Source organism: Aotus nancymaae, unplaced genomic scaffold, assembly GCF_030222135.1.
Source record: "Aotus nancymaae isolate 86718 unplaced genomic scaffold, 86718_ANA_hifiasm-v0.15.2.pri h1tg000016l, whole genome shotgun sequence".
NCBI lineage: Eukaryota > Metazoa > Chordata > Mammalia > Primates > Aotidae > Aotus > Aotus nancymaae.
This window is the reverse complement of record NW_026988428.1, coordinates 63,943,193-63,963,275: the sequence shown is the minus strand read 5'-3', so window position 1 is coordinate 63,963,275 and position 20,083 is coordinate 63,943,193. Positions and strand designations below refer to the sequence as shown.

At 36.9% G+C, this 20,083-nt stretch overlaps 1 protein-coding gene across 4 annotated transcripts in view; it reads right to left on the bottom strand.

Annotated features, from left to right (window-relative positions):
* Window positions 1-372: 372 nt before the first annotated feature.
* CLEC4E (C-type lectin domain family 4 member E) overlaps window positions 373-20,083 on the bottom strand; it is a 41,185-nt gene continuing 21,474 nt past the window's right edge. For 3 of the 4 annotated variants that reach the window (XM_064377463.1, XM_064377462.1, XM_012458386.3), the window contains 6 exons: window positions 6,643-6,814; window positions 5,417-5,509; window positions 4,791-4,880; window positions 3,636-3,787; window positions 2,296-2,411; window positions 373-704 (listed from right to left, as the gene is read on the bottom strand). In XM_064377463.1, the coding sequence (XP_064233533.1) occupies window positions 533-704; window positions 2,296-2,411; window positions 3,636-3,787; window positions 4,791-4,880; window positions 5,417-5,509; window positions 6,643-6,679 (660 nt within the window). In that variant the 5' untranslated portion in view covers window positions 6,680-6,814 and the 3' untranslated portion in view covers window positions 373-532. Of the gene's footprint in view, window positions 705-2,295; window positions 2,412-3,635; window positions 3,788-4,790; window positions 4,881-5,416; window positions 5,510-6,642; window positions 7,564-20,083 lie in introns of those variants that run through there. The other variant, XM_064377461.1, reaches the window with a different exon arrangement.

Sequence of the window (20,083 nt, the reverse complement as noted above, 5' to 3'; positions counted from 1 at the left end):
CACGTGACTCCCAATGATTGAATTTTGAGGGTCTCCTCCTGGCACTTTGTGCAAGAAACATGATTATGAAAGCTGCCATGTTACTGATGTGCTCTTGAATAACGTCATGAGTATTGGTAGAATTTTACACAATAAATGAATCGGTCAGCAGCTAGAAAGCAGACCTGATACAGAGCCTGGATTCAGGCGATTGTTCGAAGATGCCTTCCAAAATCCTCTTTGCTGGACTCTGTCTTGGCTCCGTGTCCCTGTACTTTCATGTAAATACTGAAAAAAGAGGCAAATGTGCCAAAAGGTAGTGAATTGCTTTGTAAATTCTGGGAAGAGGACCTGTGACTAATGTAGAGAAGAAATGCACTTCAGCCAGTAACATGAATTATAACATTAAAACTACTTATTTTTATTTATATCAGAGTAACAAATACTTCTGAAGTCCTCTGAAGTTCAACACACAGGTCTCTCGTGTGGGGCGGTGGATGTGGAAATGTTCTTGTTCTTCCTTCTTTACACATTTAAGTTGTGCCTTTTGTTCCTAAAGAGATTTTCCCTTGTTCAAAATATTTATTTCCGGTATTTCACAAATCCGAAAATAATTGAAGAAACAGGTTACATCATTCCAATTTTGCCTTGGGTTTGAAGAGTCCCTTATGGTCACACAGTCCTCCAGGGTAGCTATGTTGTTGGGCTCACCGACATCCCAGAAGCTGAAAAAGAATGACATAAGAGATTTTAAATCCCAGCAAAAAGAGGTAGAGTAACCTACTATACTGGGCAAATTCCATTTGTGTTATTTAACCTCACAATAATTTTGCCAGGCAGAATTATAATGTCCATTTTATTGAAGAAGAAAAGGAACCTCGGGAAGGCTAAACCATTTGTCTAAGTTACAGTTTGTGAGTACTCAAGCTGAACTGGATCTTTCCGACTTTCTATTCTGTCCTGTTCCTTAGCTATAGAATGAGAAGTTATGGGGAAGATTGATATTCTGATAGATTTGTTTTCTTCACAGTCATATCTCCGATCGGCTTGGCTCTCTTTATTTTGCACGGAGTGTGTATTAACTTAGGTGCATCCTGCAGTGGTGTTACGGTGCAGTAGTGAAGCAGCATTTCTAAAGCGTCAGAGCATCTGCGCTGTACTCTTAGAACTGCTCATTCGCTAAGTCACTTAACTCTTCTAAGTTTTAGTTTCCTCAAATGCTAAATAAAGATCAAAGATGAATAATACTGATGCATTCCAGGAAAGTGTAATTTAGGTGAAATGAAATAATAAATGAGGAAAAAAACTTGGAAAACTTAAAAATGCTATGCTCTATCAGAAAGAATACCTAAGGCATGCTGGGCTTAATATCTGGGTCATGGGATGATCGGTGCAGCAAACCACCATGGCACACGTTTACCTATGTAACAAACCTGTATATCCTGCACCTTTCCCCTAGAACTTAAAATGAAAGTTGAAGAAAAGAAAAAAGATCAAAAACTTACTCCCTAACAAATCATGAGAATCAACATATATAGCAAAATATTTTATAATCAATTAATCAATCTAACAAAAAAGCATATGCACAATAAAAAATGCTATGCTCTAATGATGTAAGGCTATTATTATTATTATTATTTTGAGACGGAGTTTCGCTCTTGTTGCCCAGGCTGGAGTGCAATGGCGCGATCTCGGCTCACCGCAACCTCCGCCTCCTGGGCTTAGGCAATTCTCCTGCCTCAGCCTCCTGAGTAGCTGGGATTACAGGCATGCACCACCATGCCAGCTAATTTTTTGTAATTTTAGTAGAGACGGGGTTTCACCATGTTGACCGGGATGGTCTCGATCTCTTGACCTTGTGATCCGCCTGCCTCGGCCTCCCAAAGCGCTGGGATTACAGGCGTGAGCCACCGCGCCCCGCCCGATGTAAGGCTATTATTAAGGAGAAGAGAGACATTATCAAGCGATTCTCATTTTCACTGCATAAGAATCTGCTGTCTTTCTCAACTTACTATTTTTTTCCCCCTCATTTCCTTCAGATTTGGGGAATAAGACTCTTAATTCCTCCCCTTGTCTCTTTTGTATACTCAGTGAATGATTCTTCAGTTCTAACCCCTTTCTCATTTTCATTTATTATTTCCCCTTTATTCTTGAGACGATTCCAGGAGAGGCAAGAAGTGGGTGCTTGTACTTCTCCTTCGTCTTTTCTACATCAGCTCTTCTCTTTCCTGCATTTAATACTACCAAGGATGGACCTATCTATCGCAGATAACAGAAGGTGGTTTCAAGAACTCCTCTCAACAGGAGGGTAATTACCTCAGAGACTTTGTGAAAGGTGTGTTATCCACCCACTGCCACTGACCCTCGACCACCTGGTCTGACAGTCCAATAAAAAATTCTTTCATTTTCGGTTTCTTGTAGAAAAGGAATTCCTATGGAAGATAGAAAATAAAAGGAGATCAGTTATTTCCGTTTTGAATAAATGTTGCTGGTAATTGTTATTAAAAGAAGTCAGAATCGGCCGGGCGCAGTGGCTCACGCCTGTAATCCCAGCACTTTGGGAGGCCAAGGCGGGTGGATCACGAGGTCAAGAGATCGAGACCATTCTGGTCAACATGGTGAAACCCCCGTCTCTACTGAAAATACAAAAAAATTAGCTGGGCGTGATGGCGCGTGCCTGTAATCCCAGCTACTCAGGAGGCTGAGGCAGGAGAATTGCCTGAACCCAGGAGGTGGAGGTTGCGGTGAGCCGAGGTCGCGCCATTGCACTCCAGCCTGGGTAACAAGAGTGAAACTCCGTCTCAAAAAAAAAAAAAAAAAAGGTAAGAATCTGGATGAGATCCTAGCACTTTGGGAGGCTGAGGCAGGTGCATCATCTGAGGTTAGGAGTTCGAGACCAGCCTGAACAACATGGTGAAACCCTGTCTCTACTAAAAGTACAAAAAAATTAGCCAGGCTTGGTGGCTGGCGCCTGTAGTCCGAGCTACTTGGGAGGCTGTGGCACAAGAATCGCTTGAACCTGGGAGGCGGAGGTTACAATGAGCCAAGATCGTGCCACTGCACTTCAGCCTCGGTGATGAAGTGAAACTCCATCTCAAAAAAAAAAAAAAAAAAAGAGTCTGGATAAGAAATGACAGATAAACGAAACTGTAAGATTTTGAGGATTATCTACTGATTTTTTTTGTGGTAAAATATACATAACATAAAATTAAACTGACAAAAAATAACCTCCAACAGAAAAGGAGATCCTGAATAATTATTTCAAAGTTTATCTATTGCTATTGGTGGCCAAATTTATTGAATATATCTAGTGCAAAACATTATTAATCACAGCTTAAAGAAAATGAACAATATTTGCTTTCCTTTTCTCATGTATGTTCATAGACATAGTGAATACTCTGAAATTAACTTCCAATCCTCTTTTTTCCCCTTGCCTAACTAAAGGAAATCCATGTGGAAATTCCCTTTTTCTTAGGTTCTTCTAGGAATGAAAATAAATTAAGGTAGGTAGTGACTTTACCCAAATGGTAGGAACAGCATGTATTTTAGTACATTCATTAACAGTAGTCATTGGGAGCCAAGCACCGTGCATATGTATAAAAAGAGAGTTGGACCATTTGAGAAATGTTACATTGGCATCAAAGGACTCCCTCTACCTGCTCCTCCTCTGAGTTGATAACCACCAGGTGAGCCCCCATGGCTGAGCAGTTCTTTAAACTTGATACCCAGGAACTGGTGTCAGCAGAAAAGAAGTAGCAGCTAGATTGAAAATGTTCCCAATTCAATGGACAGCAATTCTTGACTGAACCTAGTATGAGAGATGTTTCAGTGAGTGTCCCAGGTGAACCAAGTAAGAAAATCCAAAGCTTCATCTGGCCCCATGGAGTCCTCATTTAAGCCAGAAGCTTTGGAATCACTTGTTCATACCCCATATCTTAGTACCTAAGACTTTAGATAATTCCAATGTCAATAAACATAAACAGATTTTTTTTGGGTCTTTTGAACATAATCTTCATTCTCTGATGTCAGTGCCAGGAAATGCAACTATATATGCAAACTATCTCAGTTATGCCATTGCTTTGCTATTGAACCTTATTATCTGTTCTTAGACTACTAATGTCAGAGAAATTTATGTATTTTATTTGGGTGACCCCCAAACAGTTATCTCTTATGTTGCCTAAACAATATATCCTCAATCAAATCTCCAAACTGTGGTATACAGATAAGTCAGATTTCTTAGAATTACGGAACTTTTGCCTTTGAGGTCTATTATAACTAATTTGTCTAACTTCTCTCAATTTAATGGTGAGAAAATTATAGCTCAGAGAAGGAAGTCACTTTCTTAGTGTCATGTAGCATTTTGCTAAGACTTGGAGCAAGATGACATATAAGAGCGTAGAGAGTATATTTGTGAGATATTTATAAGTTCTATACTCCGTACATTTTTTTCTCCTGTATCTCATTTTGGAAGTAGGTGAATGAAGAAAAAGTACACTCCCGGGAATAACTCCTTCTACTTCCAGATTTACTGTTTAGACATATACCTCAGATATATTCTAAAAGTTTACTATAATGTCCCCAAGACTTCCTGCCCCAATGCTAATTGCACCTCCAATGTTCTAGGATTTTACATTCGGCTTTTGAAAAATAAGATGTAATCCAACTATATTTCACTTGTTCCAAAGTCAATCTAGAAGCCAGAAAATGTTGCTATATAAATTTTGACATTCACCTTTGGGACTATTATGCCTGACTCATTAGTATACCTGATCCATTATCCATTATCCAGTATACAATATATACTATCATACCTGATCCATTATTGTAGCAGGAGAGTTCCGTGAAGTTCTCAGGTAGCTGAAACTTTTTCTCATCACAGATTTGAAAGATGTGATATGTCACTAGAAAGGAAAGGGTGTAATGTCTGTTAGTTTTAGTTTGGTTAAAAAAATCGATTCCCTCAGTTTTGTATTTATAACAAAAGTGCCAGTAATTATCATGTTAATTTCTTACAATCTGCTTTTTCTTATGATTCAGAAAATAGATACATTTGCACTCCCTCATATGCCTCACTCTACCCTTCCTTCCACAAAGTAATTGGTCATCTTTCTGGTCCCGACCAGTAGTTCAAGCTCTAAGGTAGGATCTCCTAGAGAAGTTTACACTAATGATAGGGGCTGAAAGAGGAGGACTCAAGACGGCCACGGAAGTGAAAAATGTCTATCATGAAAATTAAGTCACAGGTGATTAAAATTCAGAAACAGTTCCCTGCTTGTTGAGGTTTCTGGTTTGACAAATAACCTAGAGATTAACAGGAAAAAAAAGAGTGAAATAGAAAGACATTTTGAGGGAGAAGAGAATCTACAGGCAGCAAGGAACAGTTTACTCCTAATATGCACCAGGAAGAATTAGATTGAATTTGACCTTCAGAACCCACCAACACATCTGGTGATGAAACAGGCACTGAGAAATAGGATGGAGCTCCCAGCAGCAGTCCATAAGAACATTTGGGAAGAGAAGCATCCTCTATCTGTAAAAGGAAAGACACAAACATGGTCAATTTTCCCTAAGAAAGGTACAAAAGAGACAGAGGAGATTCTTAGTCATCCTTACTTATTTCCTTGTACTTCCATTGTCTGTGTTGAGTAATTCCCAAATTTCAGCATGCTTCAGAATCACTTGGAGGGCTTATTGAAACACAGATTACTGACCCTCAACCCCAGAGTTAGCAATTCAGTAGAGCTCGTATGGAACCAACAAGTTCCCAGGGGCTACTGTTGCTGGTGCTCTAAGGCACACATTTTGAATCCCTGGAGTAATTCATGACTAATTTTAAGACTCCAACTCATGAACTCAGATATACAATTTTTCCTTTCTAAGTCTCTCAGTTAATTTTTTTGAAATATTTTCTAAGGTCCCCCTTCTTTCTTTTTCTTTGTTCCTTTTCCCTTTTCTTGTGATCTTTTTTCTATGTTTCATTTTTCAAACTCTTTGTAAATATTAACGGTAAAATGTTAACAGTCATCTAGGCCGGGCGTGGTGGCTCACGCCCGTAATCCCAGCACTTTGGGAGGCTGAGGTGGGCGGATCACGAGGTCAAGAGATCGAGACCATCCTCACCATGATGAAACCCCGTCTCTACTAAAAATACGAAAAAAATTAGTCAGATGTGGTGGCGGACGCCTGTAGTCCCAGCTACTTGGGAGGCTGAGGCAAAAGAATCGCTTGAACCCAGGAGGCAGAGGTTGCAGTGAGCCGAGATTGCACCACTGCACTCCAGCCTGGAGACAGAGCACGACTCCATCTAAAAAAAAAAAAAAAAAACACCAGTCATCTAGTAGTTCCTCTCTTCCTCCCAATACACATTTTACAGACAAAGAAAATGAGTTCCAGAGAAGTGGAGTAACTGCCAAAGAGATACAATGCACTGCAGAAAGGGTGGAAACAGTGATAGCTCTCCCTTAACTAGAGTCCAGCAGGCTTTCTGGTATAAGAAATAGTCTTCCAATCTCTCTCTCTTCCTCCCTCTGTCTCCTTTTTTTAAAAAAAAAACAAAAAACAAAACTTCACTGAATAATTTTCTATTGTCCTGTCTTTCACCAATATTTATCACGTGTTCCAAAAAGAGATCTATGGAAGAAAATGAAGAGCTGCAAATTTTACCTGTGCATTGTGATTCAGATGATTTGGATGAATTCATTCTCTCTCTTTGGTTTTTTGTTTCTCTCCCTCTCTCCCTCCCTCTCTTTCTCTCTCTTCAGGGGTGTTTTGTTGGTAAGATTCAGGGAGAATGAATCTTGAAAGATGAACGCTTGGTTTTTTCGGAAGTTCAACTCTAATAGACATAGAATGTTAGCTTGTTCTGTGGCTATGCATTAAATCAGAATTTCCTTTCTTGCGTAAGAAGGACAAGAAAGTTTATTGGACAACACGTCAGTTCTCTTCACTCCAGTAAACAACAAAATGAGGAAATTATGAAGTGGTGAGTATCAACACAAATAGGCTGACCATGGGGAAATATGAGAGATTTTTTTTTAATGTTGTTTTGCTTTGTTGGACCAAAAGTCTCTAGTTTCTTCTAGGCATAACTCATCCCCGAGTTTTTCCTCGACAATATGGAGCTCATCTCTCTGCACTCCCAATTTCCCTTTGGATCTGTACCATCCACACATTTGGTAACTGAAAAGAAGACTTAGATGACACAGCACAATTCTGGGCACATAGTGTATGTATTTAGGACATGGCAACTTGAATTCTTTTTCATCTTTTATGGCTTTTCTTTCTCCTTCATTTGCAGCTCTGAAACATTCTAATGTTGTGAATTTATGTCCCTCTTATCTCGTGCTGACTACTAGGCTACTACTACTAGGCTGACCACTAGGGTCCACCTCAGCAGGACAGACTCATATGATAAGACCACTTTGAAACTCAGCTTAGTTTTTCACAACATAAGGCAACTTCTGAAGCCTCAGAGACCCAGCAGGTAGTTTAATTCTCTTGTTCTGAATTATTTGGGGATTTTAGTTCTATATTGCAGCTTACACTAGAAGAAATGTATATGATGGTCAGAAAAAGCAATTTCAATTAGGCATTCGAATTTCATGCTTCTCCAGGCCAGGAGCGGTGATGGCTCATGCCTGTAATTCCAGCACTTTGGGAGGCTGAGGCAGGCAGATCACTTGAGGCCAGGAGTTCGAGACCAGCCTGGCCGACATGGTAAAACCTCACCTCTACTAAAAATACAAAAATTAGCCAGGTGTGGTGGTTTGCATCTGTAATCCCAGCTACTTGGGAGGCTGAGGCAGGAGAATCGCTTGAACCTGGGAGGCAGAGGTTGCAGTGAGCTGAGATTGCACCATGGCACTCTAGCCTGGGCAACAGAGAGAAACTCCATCTAAAAAAAAAAAGAATTTAATGCTTTTCTGGAAGACTAGTTAGATATGTGCCTTCTCATTCCTTAAAGATACTTAAAAATAAGATCACACTGGTCTTAGTTGATTTAAGTTCATGAGTCAGGAGGCATAAGTATAATGCACTTGTCTTGGTAATCCCCACACACAGTGACTCACAGAGTTTCCATGAGTGAGAAAATGTTCTTGTTCTCAAAGGGGCTTTTTATTATTTCAATGTACTGGTCAATTTTCTCTACATTCTCTGTTTTATAGTAATGCAATTTTAAAAATATCTTAAAATTATATATGTGTATATTATAGAATATACCATATTTAATATGTGTATTCTCAGCAAATGGCTTTTGATCAGTAAAAAAGAAAAAGTATCTAGTGGATGAGCTATATGAATTATAAAATGATGAACATAATTACCACAGTCCATCTTTATTAATTACAATCAACTGGCAACCATCAATGTTGCTAAACAATTATATGTTAATTTTTATCAATATACAATTAAATAGAAATTAATAAATTAATATTTTTCTAGCCAAAATATATATGTTTATATCCTCTATTGATTTCTCCAAATTATAAAAGCAATATGTTTTATGATTAACAGTATGAAAAGCATGTTACAAGTAAAAGCCCTCCCAACAATCCTTAGCACATTCCTCTAAAGTCAACCATGCTTAATGGTTTCTTCTATCTACTTTGAGATATTTTCTAGGCTTACTTAACTGAAATATGTATAATACATTGTTTATTCATTTTTATGTGAATAGAAGCATTCTATGCATACTTTTATGTTTTGAAAATTACCTTTATATTAATCCATGCATTTGTAAGTTGATCTTAAATATATTGTTTAGATTTTTTAATAACTTATAAACCAGATGCTTCTAAAGGACATTTAAATCATTTCTAGTTCTCTCTGCTCCTTATAAATGAGGCAATGACTATATTTACAGATTTTTTTCAAGTGCAAAATTTTTGTCAAATAGATTTATGCTAAGTATTAAAATCAGTATTTGGCATGAACAATCAGAATAAATTCTAAGACATAAAAATAAATACAAAATTTCATCTGAAAGAAATTTTCTTTACAATTTAATATCAAAAGCCTTATTAGGTCAGTGTAACACAATGACGTTATAGTATAGGAACAAAAATTACTCAGCAGTGCAGCTGGTAAATTGTTTCCATGACAACTATGCTGCAGTTTTTCCTACAAAATAAAAACCTAAGTCTAATAGTGAAGAAATAGAGAGAAGCAACGTATTTCCTGATATGTACTTCACTTTTCTGTAACTCTTTCTTATTCATACTCTTCAATTTAAACATTCTCTTTGTATCAAATGTAACATCACATATTTTGTTATATAGGATTTTTGAATTTCTCTGTCTTTTAAAAATTTGAGGTGAAAATACTGATATTCTGCCATTAATTCATCTTTGTTAGATGTGAAAAATTCTCAAATAGAATTTATATTGAAAAATGTATGCCTAAATCAAAATTAAATAAGTAAATAATTAATTTCACTTAAAAAGATTGTATCTAACAGACCTATTTTACAAAGACTAGAATTATAATATATATATATATATATTTTTTTAATTCTACTTTAGGTTCTGGGGTACATATGCAGATCATGCAGGATTGATGCATAGGTACATACATGGCAATGTGCTTTGCTGCCTCCATCCCCCCGTCACCTGTATCTGGCATTTCTCCCCATGTTATCCCTCCCTGACCTCCCCACATCCCCGCTGTCCCTCCCTTGGCCCCCGCAGCAGACCCCGGTGTGTGACGTTCCCCTCCCTGTGTTCATGTGTTCTCATTGTTCAACACCCAGCTATGAGTGAAGACATGCGGTGTTTGATTTTCTGTTCTTGTGTCAGTTTGCTGAGAATGATGGTTTCCAGATTCATCCATGTCCCTACAAAGGACACAAACTCATCATTTTTTATAGCTGCATATTATTCCATGATGTATATGTGCCACATTTTCCTCGTCCAGTCTATCGTCAATGGGCATTTGGGTTGGTTCCAGGTCTTTGCTATTGTAAACAGTGCCGCTATGAACATACGTGTGCATGTGTCTTTATAATACAATGATTTATAATCCTTTGGGTATATACCCAGTAATGGGATTGCTGGATCAAATGGAATTTCTATTTCTAGGTCTTTGAGGAAGCACCACACTGTCTTCCACAATGGCTGGAGTAGTTTGTGCAAACATCATAAAACTCACTTAAACAAACCTTGATGGTAGAGCTACTACAAACCTGGACTATATGGGATAGCCTGTTGCTCCTGGGCCACACATCTGTACAGCATGTTACTGTACTGACTATTATAGGCAGTTGTAACACAGTGGTAAGTATTTGTGTCTCTAAACACATCTAAATATAGAAAGGTACAGTGAAAATATGGTATAAGAGATAAACATGGTACTCCTGTATAGGGCACTTACCATGGATGGAGCTTGCAGGACTGGAAGCTGCTCTGGGTGAGTCAGTGAACTAGTGGTAAGTGAATGTGAAGGCCTAGGACACTACTGTACACTACTGTACACCTCATAAACACTGGCTGTTGAGGCTACACTGAGCTTACAAAATTATTTTTTCTTCAATAATAAATTAACATTAGCTTACTGTAGCTTTTTTACTTTATAAACTCTTAAATTTTCAAAAATCTTTTTGGGCATGGTGGCTGATGCCTGTAATTGCAGCACTTGGGGAGGCCAAGGCGGGTGGATCACAAGATCAGGAGATCGAGACCATCCTGGACGACATGGTGAAACTCTATCTACTAAAAATACAGAAATTAGCTGGGCATTGTGGTGTGCGCCTGTAGTCCCAGCTACTCCGAAGGCTGAGGCAGGGGAATTGCTTGAACTGGGGAGGCGGAGGTTGCAGTGAGCCGAGACTGGGCCATTGCACTCCGGCCTGGCGACAGAGCAAGACTCCATCTCAAACAAAAAGAAAAGCTTTTTGAGTTTTTTGTAACAACATTTAAAACACAAACACATTGTACAGTTGTCCAAAACTATTTTCTTTCTTTGTATCTTTGTTCTATAAGTTTTTCTATTTTTAAAAAAATATTCATTTATTTTTAATTGTAAAATTTTTCTCAGAAACAAAGACACAAACACACATGTCAGCCTAGGCCCATGTGGGGTCAGGATGATCAATCTCACTCTTCCGCCTCCAAGTTTTGTCCCATGGGTCTTCAGGGGCAATAACATGCATGGAGCTGTTATCACCTGTGATGATAACAATGCCTTCTCCTGGAAAACTCCTGAATGACTTGGCTGAGGCTGTTCTACAGTTAACTATTTTTTATAGAAGTAGAAGGAATACACTCTACAATGATAAAAAGTATAGGATAGAAAATACATAAACCAGTAACATAGTCATTTATTATGATTACCAAGTATTATGTACTGTACATGATTGTATGGACTATACTTTTATAGGACTGGCAGCCCAGTAGGTTTTTTTGTACACCAGCATCACCACAAGCACACAAATAATGTTGCTATGATGTTTGATGGCTATGATATCACTAGACAATAGGAATTTTTGGTTTCATTATAATTTTATGGACCACTATCATATATAGGGGTCATCTTTGACCAAAATATCATTACGGGGAGCACCACTGTATTTGTATTTTAAGTGTGTTGCGATAGAAAAATAATAATATCTTTTTAAAAAATTGTTATACTTTAAGTTCTGGGGTATGTGTGCAGAACATGTGGGTTTGTCACATAGGTATACATGTGCCATGGTGGTTTGCTGCACCCATCAACCCGTCACCTACATTAGGTATTGCTCCTAATGCTATCCCTCTCCCACCCCCTAGCCTCCAACAGGCCCTGGTGTATGATGTTCCTCTCCTGTGTCCATGTGTTTCCATTGCTGAACTCCCACTTATGAGTGAGAACATGCGGTGTTTGGTTTTCTGTTCTTCTGTTACTTTACCGAGAATGATGGCCTCCAGTTTCATCCATGTCCCTGCAAAGACATGAACTCATCCTCTTCTATGGCTACATAGTATTGCATGTTGTATATGTGCCTCATTTTCTTTATCCAGTCTATCATTGATGAGCATTTGGGTTGGTTCCAAGTCTTTGCTATTGTGAACAGTGCCACAATAAACATATATGTGCATGTGTCTTTATAATAGAATGATTTATAATCCTTTGGGTATATACCCAGTAATAGGATTGCTAAGTCAAATGGTATTTCTGGTTCTAGATCCTTGAGGAATTGCCACGCTGCTTTCAACCATTAATTCAATGGTTGAACTAATTTACACTCCCACCAACAGTGTAAACGTGTTCCTATTTCTCCACATCCTCTCCAGCATCTGTTGTCTCCTAACATTTTAATGATCACCATTCTAACTGGCATAAGATGGTATCTCAATTTGGTTTTGATTTGCATTCCTCTAGTGACCACTGATGATGAGCTTTTTTTCATGTTTGTTGGCAGTACAAATGTCTCCTTTTGAGAAGTGTCTGTTCATATCCTTTACCCACTTTTTGATGGGGTTGTTTTTTTCTTGCAAATTTGTTTAAGTTCTTTGTAGATTCTGGATATTAGCCCATTGTCAGATGGGTTGATTGCAAAAATTTTCTCCCATCCTGTAGGTTGCCTGTTCACTTTGATGATAGTTTCTTTTGCTGTGCAGAAAAGCTCTTTAGTTTAATTAGATCCCATTTGTCAATTTTGGCTTTTGTTGCGATTGGTTTTGGTGTTTTAGTCATGAAGTCTTTGCCCATGCTCATGTCCTTAATGATATTGCCTAGGTTTTCTTCTAGGGTTTTTATGGTTTTACGTCTTATGTTTAAGTCTTTAATCCATCTTGAGTTAATTTTTATATAAGGTGTAAGGAAGGGATCCAGTTTCAGCTTTCTGCATATGGCTAGCCAATTTTCCCAGCACCGTTTATTAAATAGGGAATCCTTTCCCCATTGCTTGTTTTTGTCAGGTTTGTCAAAGATCAGATGTAGTAGATGTGTGGCATTGTTTCTGAGGCCTCTGTTCTGTTCCATTGATCTATATCTGTTTTGGTACCAGTACCATGCTGTTTTGGTTACTGTAGCCTTGCAGTATAGTTCAAAGTCAGATAGCATGATGCCTCCAGGTTTTTGTTTTTTGTTTGCTTAGGATCGTCTTGGCTATGTGGGCTCTTTTTTTGGTTCCATATGAAATTTAAAGTATCTTTTTCCCACTTTGGTGAGGAAAGTCAATGGTAGCTTAATGGGGATAGCATTGAATCTTTAAATTACTTTAGGCAGTATGGCCATTTTCCCAATACTGATTTTTCCTAACCATGAGCATGGTATGTTTTCCCATTTGTTTATGTCCTCTCTTATTTCCTTGAGCAGTGGTTTGTAGTTCTCCTTGAAGAGGTCCTTCACATCTCTTGTAAGTATTATTCCTAGGTATTGTATTCTCTTTGTAGCAATTGTGAATGGCAGTTCACTCATGATTTGGCTCTCTGTTTGTTTGTTATTGGTGTATAGGAATGCTTGTGATTTTTACACATTGATTTTGTATCCTGAGACTTTGCTGAAGTTGCTTATCAGTTTAAGGAGATATTGGGCTGAGACGATGGGATCTTCTAAATATACAATCATGTCATCTGCAAGCAAAGATAATTTGATTTCCTCTTTTCTTTTTCTTGCCTGATTGCCCTGGCCAGAACTCCCATTACAATGTTGAATAGGAGTGGTGAGAGAAGGCATCCTTGTCTTGTGCCAGTTTTCAAAGGGAATGCTTCCAGTTTTTGCCCATTCAGTATGATATTGGCTGTGGGTTTGTTATAAATAGCTCTGATTATTTTGAGATACATTCCATCAATAGCTAGTTTGTTGAGAGTTTTTAGTATGAAGGGCAGATGAATTTTGTGGATGATCTTTTCTGCATCTATTGAGATAATCATGTGGTTTATTTCACTGGTTCTGTTTATCTGATGGATTACGTTTATTGATTTGCATATGTTGAACCAGCCTTGCATCCCAGGGATGAAGCCAACTTGATCATAGTGGACAAGCTTCTTCATGAGCTGCTGGATTTGGTTTGCCAGTATTTTATTGAAGATTTTCACATTTTTTCTAGATTTTTCTAATGTACTTGTGTAGAGGTGTTTATAATATTCTCTCAGGGTAGTTTTTATTTCTGTGGGATAGGTGATGATATCCCCTTTATCATTTTTTATTGCATCTATTTGATTCTTCTCTCTTTTCTTCTTTATTTATCTGGCTAGTGATCTATGTATTTTGTGATCTTTTCAAAAAACTAGCTCCTGGATTAATTGGTTTTTTGAAAGGTTTTTTGTGTCTCTATCTCCTTTAGCTCTGCTTTGATCTTAGTTATTTCTTGTCTTCTGCTCACTTTTGAATTTGTTTGCTCTTGCTTCTCTCTAGTTCTTTTTTTTTTTTTTTTTTTTTTTGAGACGGAGTTTCGCTCTTGATACCCAGGCTGGAGCGCAATGGCGCGATCTCGGCTCACCGCAACCTCCGCCTCCTGGGTTCAGGCAATTCTCCTGCCTCAGCCTCCTGAGTAGCTGGGATTACAGGCACGCGCCACCGTGCCCAGCTAATTTTTTGTATTAGTAGAGACGGGGTTTCACCATGTTGACCAGGATGGTCTCGATCTCTTGACCTCGTGATCCACCCGCCTCGGCCTCCCAAAGTGCTGGGATTACAGGCTTGAGCCACCGCGCCCGGCCTCTCTCTAGTTCTTTTACTTGTGGTGTCAGGGTGTTGATTTTAGATCTTTCCTGCTTTCTCTTGTGTGCATTTAGTGCTATAAATTTACCTCTAGACACTGCTTTTTAAATGTGTCCCAGAGATTCTGGTACATTGTGTCTTTGTTCTCATTGGTTTCAAAGAACATCTTTATTTCCACCTTCATTTTATTATTTATCCAGTAGTCATTCAGGAGCAGGTTGTTCAGTTTCCATGTGGTTGTGGGGTTTTGAGTGAGTTTCTTAATCCTGAGTTCTAATTTGATTGCACTGTGGTATGAGAAACTTTTTGTTATAATTTTCATTCTTTTGCATGTGCTGAGGGATATTTTACTTCCAATTATAATTTTAGAATAAGTGCAATGTGGTGCTGAGAAGAATGTATATTCTGTTAATTTTGGGTGGAGAATTCTGAAGATGTCTGTTAGGTCTGCTTGTTCCAGAGCTGTGCTCAAGTCCTAAATATCCTTGTTAATTTTTTGTCTCATTGATTTGTCCAATATTGACAGTGGGGTGTCCTGCTATTATTGTGTGAGAGTCTAAGTCTCCTTGTAGGTCTTTAAGAACTTGCTTTATGAATCTGGATGCTCCTGTATTGGGTGCATATATATTTGGATAGTTAGCTCCTCTTGTTGCATTAATCCCTCTACCATTATGTAATGCCCTCCTTTGTATCTTCTGATCTTTGTTGGTTTAAAGTCTGTTTTATTTATTAAAGACTAAGATTGCAACCCCTGCTTTTTTTTTGCTCTCCAAACTAGCACAGGAACAGAAAACCAAACACCATATGTTCTTACTTATAAGTGGGAGTTGAACAACAAGAACACATGGACACATGGAGAGTAACAACATACACAGAGGTCCATTGTGAGCTGAGGAGCGAGGGGATAGCATTAGGAGAAATACCTAATGTAGATGACAGGTTGATGGGTCCAGCAAACCACCATGACACGTGTATACCTATGCAGTAAACCTGCCCATTCTGCACATGTATCCCAGGACTTAAAGTATAATACAAAATAAAATTTTAATTTAAAAAAATCCACACATTTACAGTCAATTGAGTTTCCACAAGGATGCCAAAAACACACTATGGGGAAAAGACAGTCTCTTCAATAAATGGTGCTGAAAAACCTGGACATCCTTATGCAGAAGAATGAAATTAGACCTTCACCTACACCATGTATAAAACTCAACTCGAAAAAGATTAAAGACCTTAACCAAAGATCTGAAAAGGTAAAATACTAAAAGAAAACGGAAAAAAGCTCCATGACATTTGTCTGAATAAAGGTTTTTTAATATCACCTCTAAAGCACACACAAGAAAAACAAAAATAAACAAGAGGGCTACATTAAACTGAAAAGCTTAGCACAATGAAGAAAACAATCAACAGAATAAAGAGGCAACTTATGAAATGGGAGAAAATATTTGCAAATCATACATCTGTTAAGGGATTAATGTCCAAAATATATAAGGAACTCAAACAACCCAAAGGTTAAAAAAAAAACAAAAAAGCTGAATAAAACGTGGGCAAGGGACCTGAATGGACATTTCTCAAAAGACATACAAACAGCCAACAGGTTTATTTAAAAAAAAAAGAGTTCAATATAACTAATCAATACAGAAAGGAAAATTAAAACCATAACGAGATGCTATCTTACACCTGTTAGACTGGCTAATACAAAATAAAACTATTGGTAGGATGTGGAAAAAGAGAATTCCTATACTCTGTTGGTGGGAATGCAAATCAGTACAGCCATTATAAAAAATAGTAAGGAGGTTCCTCAAATCAAAACTGCTACAGGATCCAGCAATCCCTCTACTAGATATATATTCCAAAGGATGTGAAATCATACCAGATTCTCTCTTCAGATATCTACACTTCTGGTTGTGGAATCAACCTAAGTGCTCATCAATGGATGAATGGATTAAAAAAGATGGTATATATACACAATGGAATACTATTTAGCCTTAAAAGAAATAAGGAAATCTTGTCATTTGTGACATTAATGAAACTGAAGGACATTATGCTAAGTGAAATAAACCAGGCACAAAAAGACAAATACTCTGTGATCTCACTTATATGTGGAATCTGAAAACATCTAACATATAGAAACAGAGATTAGAATAGTGGTTATCAGAAGCTGGGAGGTGAGGACATTGAGGAGAAACTGGTCAAAGGACACAAAATGTCAGTTAGAAAAAAAGGATAAGTTCAAGAGATCTACTATACATTATAGTGACTAGTTAATAATATATTGAATTCCTGAAAATTGCCAAATGAGTAGATAAGTGTTCTTGCCATAGAAATGATAAATATGTGAGGTAATGCATGTTGTTTAGCTCAACTTATCCATTCCAAATGTATACATATTTCAGAATATGCTGCTGTACACCATAAACATAGTTTGTACTTGTCAATTAAAAAAATTAAGAAAACATAGAAATTAAATATTCATGACTTGTGTTACTGTTTTCTTAGACACAAAAGCAAAAGTCCAACCAAGTAACAACAAAAACAGGTAAGTTGTACTATTTCAAAATGAAAACTGATTATGATGCAATGAAAAAGTGAAAAGTCAGCCCATAGAATGGGAGAAAACATTTGCAAAACATGTGTGATGAGGGATTTGTACCCAGAATATATGAGAACTCATTTAATTCAATAATAAAAGGTGATAACCCAATTAAAAATTAGATTGGAACTGACATTTCAACAAAGAAAAAAATACAAATAGATAACATGCACATGAAATGGTGCCCAACATCACTAGTTATAAGGAAAAGCAAATCAAAACAATTGAAAACCACTTCACACTCATTTATTGGCTATAATAAAAAAGACAGATACTAACAAGTACTACTGAAGGTGTGGAGAAATTGGAACATAAACACATTGCTGGTGGGAATGTAAATGGTGAAGCTGCTTTGGAAAACAGTTTGGCAACTCTCTAAAATATTTAAAATAGAATTAACATATTATCCAGCAATTCGAGTCCTACAAGCATATCCAAGAAGAATAAAAACATATATCCACACAAAAAATTATGCATGAATGTGTTATTTGTAATAACAAAATGTTGAAACAACCCAAATGTACATCTGATCAACAGATAAATAAAATGAGGTATATCTATACTATGGAATATTATTTGACAATAAAAAGCAGTGAAGTACTGTACATGCTACAATGTGGATGACCCTTGAAAACAGCATGCTAAGTGAAAAAAGAAAAGCTCACATATGATCCCATATGTGTGAAATATTCAGAATAAACAAATTCATACAGCCAGAAAATAGATTAGTAGCTTTTGAGGGCTTAGGTAGGGGAAGGAGGTAGATGGATAGAGGAAGATTATGAATTGACGATAATGGGTACCTGGTTTCTTTTGAAGGGGGGCAAAATGTTCTAAAATTGGATTGCTGCTCTGATTACACAACCCAACCCTTTAGAAAAAAAACACTGGATTCTATGCTTTAAATTGGTAAATTATATGGTCTATGAATTATCTCTCTATAGAACTATTAAAAATCAAGCATATTTCTACAGGCTGGCAACAAATAAGCAGAAAATAGCATTTAATTAATGACATCATTTACACTGGCATTAAAAAGGTAAAATACATAGAAAAATATAAGAAGTATTTGCAAGACTTCCACACACAAAGCAATTTATTATTGAAACAGATTTAAGAAGACTGAAATAGAGGAATATACATGCTTACTGATCAAAATACTCAGTATATTAAAGATATCAATTTTCTACAAATTGATTTGTAAATGCAAAATATTTTCAGTGAAAGTTTCTGTAAAATCGTGTGTGTGAGTGAGTGTGTGCATATGTATTTGACAATGTTATTTCAATATATACATGTAAATGCAAATGGTGAAAAATACACAAGGTAATCTTTACGGATAAAAGTGGGAAATTTATATTAGGTATTAAGATCTATTATAAAATGACAGTATTTTAGACAGTATCATTTTAACTTAAATATAGATAAGCAAAGCAATAGATGATTATAGAATCCAGAAAAAGACTCATATTTAATGGATTTATGAGAAAAGTGATATTGCCATACAGAGAGAAAAAGATAAACTTTCCAATATATGATCATTTAGATAACCATATTTAAAAATGAATTCTTATGCCTACCCTACACCTATACAAAAATCAAATTCAGATGTATAATATGCTTAAAATGGAAAACGTAAAACAATAAAGCTTTAGATGAAAAATCCTACCTTCATAAACTTGATGTACAAAAAAAGGATGTATTTGTTTTTAAATACACAAAATCACCTACACAAAAGATAATTTTAGTTCATCGGACTTCATTAAAATTTATAACTTCTATTAATCGAAATACACAAAAGTGTGAAAAAACAAATGACAGAGTGGAAGAAGATTATGCAAAACATATATTCAACAAAGAACTAACTCATATTCAGAATATATCAGTAACTTCCACAAATCAGTAAGACAACCTAGCTAAAAACGATTGGCAAAAGATTAGAGCAGGCATTTTACAAAAGAAAATATTTCTATGGCCAATAAGTAAATAAAATGTGCTCAACTTTTTTAGATATCAAAAGCATGTAAATTAAAACTACAACATATTACCTATATCTACCCACAAGAATGACAACATATAAATAAACAAAAACCAGACACTACCAACTGTTAGAGAGAATGTGGAATAACTCAATCTCTCATTTGCTGGTGGTACAGCCATTTTGGAAAGATCTTCAGTCCTGAACATAAGAATACCTTTTGACGCTTTTCTATATACAATTCCAACAGGAAAGCACACAGATGTTCACTTAACATGGATAATAAGAATCTTCGTAGCAGCATTGCTTGTAATAGTCCAAACTGGAAACAGCCTAAATGTCCATCAAAAGTAGCAGATTTACAAGTGGAATATGATACAGTAATTAAAATGAATGAACTCTAACTACAGAGAGCACCGTGAAGTGAATATCACAATCATGTTAAGCAAAATTAGCCTATGGTGTAAAAGTCAGGATAGTGTTTACCCTTGGGAGGCAGAGATACCTGAGGGCACAAGAGGGGTTTCCATGGTGATGGCACCTCTGTTCTTACTTGCTTGTTGGCTGTGCAGGTATATTAATTTTGTGAAAATTCATCATCTGTATGCTTGTGACAAATTTTTTGTATATGTATTGAAAATTAAATAAAAATTTCATCTACAAAACAATGTTTATCACTCTTCAGTTGGGAGACCCACTCAGTACAGTTTACCTCAAACTTACTGGTATGTGTTATTTATTATCATCATTATTATTGTTATTTATTTATTTTTTTTTTGAGAAGGAGTTTCGCTCTTGTTACCCAGGCTGGAGTGCAATGGCGCGATCTCGGCTCACCGCAACCTCCGCCTCCTGGGTTCAGGCAATTCTCCTCCCTCAGCCTCCTGAGTAGC